At 40.9% G+C, this 8362-nt stretch overlaps 1 protein-coding gene across 1 annotated transcript in view; it reads left to right on the top strand.

Annotated features, from left to right (window-relative positions):
• Window positions 1–4645, top strand: part of rps6kal (ribosomal protein S6 kinase a, like) — a 28889-nt gene extending 24244 nt beyond the window's left edge. The window contains exon 22 of the mRNA XM_072439872.1: window positions 1500–4645. Coding sequence (XP_072295973.1) covers window positions 1500–1625 — 126 coding nt within the window. The 3' untranslated portion in view covers window positions 1626–4645. The remainder of the gene's footprint in view (window positions 1–1499) is intronic.
• Window positions 4646–8362: the final 3717 nt, after the last annotated feature.

Raw genomic sequence — 8362 nt, forward strand, 5'->3', positions numbered from 1 at the left:
TTATCTTAAAGCGATTAGTACGCGCCGGTGTGTGTCTAATTGGCTTGTCAAAATAATAAAAGAACTGGAAACTAGATACTCAAAAATCACATAAGCGGGACAAAACGTGACCTTTCCTGAACAGAACGAGCCTGAGCTTTATCAGAACCATAAAAACCACATGCAAACGTAAAGAAGGTACCGTATTTTCTGGACAATAAGTGGCACCGGAGTATAAGTCGCACCAGCCAAAAAATGCATAATAGTGAAGAAAAAAACATAAGTTGCACTCGAGTATGAAATGCGGTTGCAAGTGTGAAAATAACAAATAATATCACATATAAGTCACTCCGGAGTATAAGTATAAGTCGCACCCCGGCCAAAACTATGAAAGAAGTTGCGACTTATAGTCTGGAAAATATTGTAATAGAAGAACTAGATACTGACTTAATTGAGCACTTAAAAAATCACATAAATGGTACAAAACGTGACCTTTCCTGAACAGAACGAGCCTGAGCTTTATCAGAACCATAAAAAACACATGCAAACGTAAAAAAGGTACCGTATTTTCTGGACAATAAGTCGCACTGGACAATAAGTCGCACTGGACAATAAGTCGCACTGGACAATAAGTCGCACTGGACAATAAGTCGGACTGGACAATAAGTCGGACTGGACAATAAGTCGGACTGGACAATAAGTGGCACCGGAGTATAAGTCGCACCAGCCAAAAAATGCATAATAGTGAAGAAAAAAACATAAGTTGCACTCGAGTATGAAATGCGGTTGCAAGTGTGAAAATAACAAATAATATCACATATAAGTCACTCCGGAGTATAAGTATAAGTCGCACCCCGGCCAAAACTATGAAAGAAGTTGCGACTTATAGTCTGGAAAATATTGTAATAGAAGAACTAGATACTGACTTAATTGAGCACTTAAAAAATCACATAAATGGTACAAAACGTGACCTTTCCTGAACAGAACGAGCCTGAGCTTTATCAGAACCATAAAAAACACATGCAAACGTAAAAAAGGTACCGTATTTTCTGGACAATAAGTCGCACTGGACAATAAGTCGCACTGGACAATAAGTCGGACTGGACAATAAGTCGGACTGGACAATAAGTCGGACTGGACAATAAGTCGGACTGGACAATAAGTCGGACTGGACAATAAGTCGGACTGGACAATAAGTGGCACATGAGTATAAGTCGCACTAGCCAAAAAGGCATAATAGAGAAGAAAAAAAACATATGAAATGCGGTTGCAAGTGTGAAAATAACAAATAATATCACATATAAGTCACTCCGGAGTATAAGTATATAAGTACAAATATAAGTATAAGTCGCACCCCGGCCAAAACTATGAAAAAAGGAGCCACTTATAGTCCAGAAAATACGGTACTGTTCGTGTTGTGTTTCTACTGTCTACGAACCACCTCGGCAGCTGAAATGTGTATCCAGTCTGTCCGTTTGTATGAAAACCGACATCTCTGTGTGCGCGGCTCTTGTGTCCAGGGAGCCATGGCCGCCACGTACTCCGCCCTGAGCCAGAAGACCAGTCAGCCCATGTTGGAGCCGGTGGCCGCGTCCAGTCTAGCCCAGCGTCGCAGCATGAAGAAGCTCACCTCCACCGACATGTAGACCCCCCCCCCAACACCCCTAAAAAAAGAAACACAAAAACTACAACCTCAGAATCTCTAAAACTGAGCTCTGCAGATCTGAACAAGCTCTGGCCAGTCACACTTCAACAATATACTGTCTCCCTGAGTATTTTTTTAAACCTATTTATTATTATTATTGTCGTTATTATTCTGTTGTTTATTATTTTTGGACACGCCCTTCATGTGCATTCACACACTGGACGAGGTTTGCATCATGAAGAGGCCGGCTGTTGATGACATATCTGTCACTGCTGCGGAGACAGGCCACTCCCACATCGGTCGCTTAGCACGCGCTCGGGGAAAGTGTCGCTCGTGTTGTCTCAAAGTCGTGTCGTTTTGTGGCGCTGGAAACGGCGTAGTCGAGCGTGTTTTACTGCACGTGATGGTTGTAGCGGGTGAGCAGGGGGTAAAAAAGACTGAAGTGTCTAAACCAGGTCAATATAGAGCTAAACCAGGTCAATATAGAGCTAAACCAGGTCAATATAGGGCTAAACCAGCTCTAAATATGGAGCGGGGCTAAACTAGCTTTAAATATAGATCTAAAGCAGGACTAAAGCAGCTGTATAAATGGAACTAAAGCAGGGCTAAACTTGGTCTAAATATGGATCAAAAGCAGGGCTAAACCAACTGTATAAATGGAACTAAAGCAGCTCTAACTATGGAACTAAAACGGGGCTAAACCAGCTCTAAATATGGAACTAAAGCAGGGCTAAACCAGCTCTAAATATGGAACTAAAGCAGGGCTAAACCAGCTCTAAATATGGAACTAAAGCAGGGCTAAACCAGCTCTAAATATGGAATTAAAACAGGCCTGAATATGGAAATAAAGCAGGGTTTAAACCAACTCTAAATGTTGAACTAAAGCGGGGCTAAACTAGCTCTAAAAATTGAATTAAAGCAGGGCTAAACTAGCTCTAAAATTGTACTAAAGCTTGGCTAAACCAGCTCTAAAAATCCAGACTGAAGTGAGACTAAATCAAACTAAACCAGATCATAGTTTAAAACGGGTTTAATCAAACTAAACCAGGTCATAGTTTGGGTCTTCCCTTGACTAAACCAGGTTCAAACCAGGATTACTACACAGCAACACCTTTTCTTGGAATTAACCGGGTCTAAAACAAAATAAACCAGGTCAAAGCGAGGTCCAGCCCAAGACTAAACCAGGTCAAAGTGAGATCTAGTACAGGTCTATACCAGGTCAAAGCTCGGTCTAGCCCAAGACTAAACCAGGATAAAGTGAGGTCTAGCCCAGGACTGAACCAGGTCAAAGCGAGGTCTAGTACAGGTCAAAGTGAGGTCTAGCCCAGGACTAAACCAGGTCAAAGTGAGGTCTAGCCCAGGACTAAACCAGGTCAAAGCGAGGTCCAGCCCAAGACTAAACCAGGATAAAGTGAGGTCTAGCCCAGGACTAAACCAGGTCAAAGCGAGGTCTAGTACAGGTCAAAGTGAGGTCTAGCCCAGGACTAAACCAGGTCAAAGCGAGGTCCAGCCCAAGACTAAACCAGGATAAAGTGAGGTCTAGCCCAGGACTAAACCAGGTCAAAGCGAGGTCTAGTACAGGTCAAAGTGAGGTCTAGCCCAGGACTAAACCAGGTCAAAGTGAGGTCTAGTACAGGTCTATACCAGGTCTAAGCGAGGTCCAGCCCAAGACTAAACCAGGATAAAGTGAGGTCTAGCCCAAGACTAAACCAGGTCAAAGCGAGGTCTAGTACAGGTCTAAACCAGGATAAAGCGAGGTCCAGCCCAAGACTAAACCAGGATAAAGCTAGGTCCAGCCCAGGACTAAACCAGGACAAAGCGAGGTCCAGCCCAAGACTAAACCAGGATAAAACGAGGTCCAGCCCAAGACTAAACCAGGATAAAGTGAGGTCCTGCCCAAGACTAAACCAGGATAAAGCGAGGTCCAGCCCAAGACTAAACCAGGATAAAGCGAGGTCCTGCCCAAGACTAAACCAGGATATAGCGAGGTCCAGCCCAAGACTAAACCAGGATAAAGTGAGGTCCAGCCCAGGACTAAACCAGGACAAAGCGAGGTCTAGTACAGGTCTATACCAGGTCAAAGGGAGGTTCAGACCAGGACTAAACCAGGACAAAGCGAGGTCTAGTACAGGTCTATACCAGGTCAAAGGGAGGTTCAGACCAGGACTAAACCAGGACAAAACGAGGTCTAGTACAGGTATACCAGGTCAAAGGAGGTTCAGACCAGGACTAAACCAGGACAAAACGAGGTCTAGTACAGGTATACCAGGTCAAAGGAGGTTCAGACCAGGACTAAACCAGGACAAAGCGAGGTCTAGTACAGGTCTATACCAGGTCAAAGGAGGTTCAGACCAGGACTAAACCAGGACAAAGCGAGGTCTAGTACAGGTCTATACCAGGTCAAAGGAGGTTCAGACCAGGACTAAACCAGGACAAAGCGAGGTCCAGCCCAGGACTAAACCAGGATAAAGCGAGGTCCAGCCCAGGACTAAACCAGGTCAAAGTGAGGTCCAGCCCAGGAATAAACCAGGTCAAAGCGAGGTCTAACTCATTTCTAAATCTTGGTGCTAATTTCAACATCAAAGTACGACGTGCGACGCTGAGACAAAACGCACTCGAAACAAACTAATTTGTCACTTGAACTTCTTAAATATTTCATTTATTTTCAATGCAATTTTGCTGTAACATATTTTTTTTAAGCCGTATTTTCTCCTTTTCACTTCCCGCTGACTCTAAAATAGCCATCACCAAATTGAACTAAAACACGCTTGAACATTTCTGTAACACGCACGACCTTTGACCCACACCGCCGACTCCGCCCTTTCCCCCTGTGACGCTCTAATGTATGGATGTGGTCTCCATGTTTGTTTCCACAGCTCTCATATGCACTTGCCCTCCTCGCCTTCTTCTCACCCTCTCTTAACTCTGGCCGGGGAAGATACGCACCAGCTGATGTTTTTCCTTCACTGTGATTGGCTGATTCAAAGCTGCTTCGACAAACTGTGGAACCCCCCCCCCCCCCCCCCCCCACAACAACAACAACAAAAACAAACGGCCCCCACTGCTCTTCATCGACGTGCTTAATATTTCAGTTTTCCCCTCTTTACGTGTGCGTCCTTTCTACAAAGTGATGCACGTGGGAGAGTGCTGGGGGGGAATAATACGACTGTTTCTCTTCTGAGGGCTTTTAATAGAACATTATAGAGTTTTGCCAAAAAAGAAAGAAAAAAAAACGATACCCCCAAGATCAAAGAATACATCTACGAGCACTTTAGCTTAACTTACCGATCGAGCGCGATGTCACGACCACCGACGAATGGTTTTACCGATAGTATCTCTGTGGGATTTGTTGATTTGAGCAATACAATGGACATTTTAGAGTCAAAAATGATTATATATACGTCAAGTTTAAGTGCTTAGTATTTACACAAGGCATAAACTATGAAAAAAAGCAGGAATATGGACTGGAGTAGAGTTAGATCGATATGTTTTTTTTAATTGAAGGACGGATGCGATAGAAAATATATATATATTATTATTATTTTTTATTATTATCCAGATGAATTGATGACCTGCCGATATTTTTGGGCCAATTATTGTGGTTTTTTCCTCAAAATTATGACGTTGAATGTACTGCAAACTCTCAAAAAATGTGTTTTACTTCCAAGTGAACAAAACTGCAGTGTTGTCACATTTTGTGCACTAAACCGTTCAAATTTGGCTGCGTATTCTTTAGGCCCAAATCAAATATCAGCCAATGCTTGAGATTTAAGCTAAAAAGTGCTAATTTTATCCATTATATCAACTTATTTCTCACGTTGAAGGAGCCTTTTGTGGTCAGTGAACTATAAGATTGAATGAAAATGTGTCCCTGTGTCTCCATGGGGTCCTAACACTTATATAAGCTACAAATATGCTCAAACACAAACGATTCATGCGGAAATGTGCCCAGTCATGAGGGAAAAATTTTCGGAAAAAAATCTAATTGCAATCCGCCTGGAAATAAATCTGAAAAGCAAATGTCAGACAAAGAAAGAACGGTGGTCAAACGGTGCCAGGAAATGCATGTGGAGAGTGGAAGTCGGCTAAAGTTGTGTGACTTTGCAGATAAAACCATGACTGTATCTTATTCTGGTGGTGGTGGTCTTTCGCCCGATCGGTGACGGCGACCGCTCCTTTCTTTACATTTCAACAACATGTTCGTTCGTGACGTTAGTGTTTTCAAAGCGGTCGCTGCAGGTGGACGAAGCTTAAAAAAATAAACAAAAAAAGTGCTAAAAGCGATGAAGTATTGAAGCCGTTTGCGGTGAAGAGCAGCCGGGGGGACGGGACGCACCCCTTTGAACCAGAGAAGCTGAATTTTTTATTTATATATATATATATATATATATATATATATATATATATATATATATATATATATATATATATATATATATATATATATATATATATATATATATATATATATATATATATATATATATATATATATATATATATATATATATATATATATATATATATATATATATATATATATATAAACAAAGACATTTCCATGGATATCTTCAAAAAGACATTGTGGAAATTGTATGATAATGTATTTATTTCATTTGATTTTTAAGATTCTATTTTTCTTTCAGGTTCTGTATATATTGACATTAAAGATCATTATTAACATGCACTGATTGTATTGATTTGCGGAAGAAAATGAGACTAAACCAGGATTTAAACCTGGACTTGAACCAAGACTTAAACCAAGACTTAAACCAGGACTTAAACCAAGACTTAAACCAAGACTTAAACCAGGACTTAAACCAGGACTTAAACCAGGACTTAAACCAGGACTTAAACCAGGACTTAAACCAGGACTTAAACCAAGACTTAAACCAGGACTAATAAAACCTAAACCAGGACTTAAACCAGGACTTAAACCAAGACTTAAACCAGGACTAATAAAACCTAAACCAGGACTTAAACCAGGACTTAAACCAAGACTTAAGCCAGGACTTAAGCCAGGACTTAAGCCAGGACTTAAGCCAGGACTTAAGCCAGGACTTAAGCCAGGATTTAAGCCAGGATTTAAGCCAGGACTTAAGCCAGGACTTAAGCCAGGACTTAAGCCAGGACTTAAGCCAGGACTTAAGCCAGGACTTAAGCCAGGACTTAAACCAGGACTAATAAAACCTAAACCAGGACTTAAACCAGGACTTAAACCAAGACTTAAACCAAGACTTAAACCAGGACTAATAAAACCTAAACCAGGACTTAAACCAGGACTTAAACCAAGACTTAAACCAGGACTAATAAAACCTAAACCAGGACTAATAAAACCTAAACCAGGACTTAAACCAGGACTTAAACCAAGACTTAAGCCAGGACTTAAGCCAGGACTTAAGCCAGGACTTAAGCCAGGACTTAAGCCAGGACTTAAGCCAGGACTTAAGCCAGGACTTAAGCCAGGACTTAAGCCAAGACTTAAGCCAGGACTTAAGCCAGGACTTAAGCCAGGACTTAAGCCAGGACTTAAGCCAGGACTTAAGCCAGGACTTAAGCCAGGACTTAAGCCAGGACTTAAGCCAGGACTTAAACCAAGACTTAAACCAAGACTTAAACCAAGACTTAAACCAAGACTTAAACCAGGACTTAAGCCAGGACCAGACAAAATCCAGAATAACTCTGCATACATTTTTCCTCTGTGTGATCATCAGACTGTACGGTTAATTATCTGTGATTTCTTGCATGTAGAGGCGCTAATATCCTACATTAGTTTGAATACGGGGCCGTTCCCGTACCCTGGGGCCCTTCCCGTACCCCGGGGCCCCGCTCTCTTCTCGTGGCACCAGTCGTCCGACACGAGCGTCTGAAGAGGGTGAATATGAGTCACGTTTCCGAGGTCAAAGTATTAACGGACGATTAATTGTCAATGTGCCACGACTTTGATTTGGCCAAGGATTTTAATTTAGAAGTGCTGCCCAAAAATGAGCCTTGCAGATGTGAAGAGGCATTTCCACATTTAGGTTTTGCTCTCGTGACCTTTGACCCTGGGATTACTTTTGTCTGTTTGATATTATGCTGTAATCAGACGTTTTGGAGCCATTGACGAAGAACAAATTCACAAACTGAAGGTGCTTCGCTGATTTATGTATAGCAATAATATTAAAATATGAAGTAAATAATTTAAAAAGACTTAAAACACAATAAAAATAGACTTTGACTGAATAAAAATACAGATGAATTAGAGTCTTTGAATAGACCTTTAAAATAGTTTAGATACGACTGGAGGCAAAGTGAAGTAGACTGTTATAATTTGATTAAAGTACAGGGTAGAAATGTCATTTAGTTTGCATTTCTATATCAAAAGACTGAAAACTAATTTAAACAAACTATTTTCTAGCCTCTAAATTGTATTCGAGTTCCCAAAAAGAATTATTATGGTAAAGTATTTAGATGAAATAAGAACCTAAGATTTCTTTAAGAACTTGTCCAGTAAAACCAAAGAATCAGGATTGTCATAAGCTCCTCTATTATGTCTCATGTACATTTACTACTACATGTACACTTACTACATACTACTACATACTACTACATGTACACTTACTACATACTACTACATGTACACTTACTGCATACTACTACATGTACACTTACTACATACTACTACATGTACACTTACTACATACTACTACATGTACGCTTACTACATACAACAACATGTACACTTACTACATACTA

The sequence above is a fragment of the Eucyclogobius newberryi genome, unplaced genomic scaffold (genome assembly GCF_026437365.1).
Source record: "Eucyclogobius newberryi isolate DKJ021-1_F unplaced genomic scaffold, fEucNew1.0.hap1 SCAF_11, whole genome shotgun sequence".
Classification (NCBI taxonomy): Eukaryota; Metazoa; Chordata; class Actinopteri; order Gobiiformes; family Gobiidae; genus Eucyclogobius; species Eucyclogobius newberryi.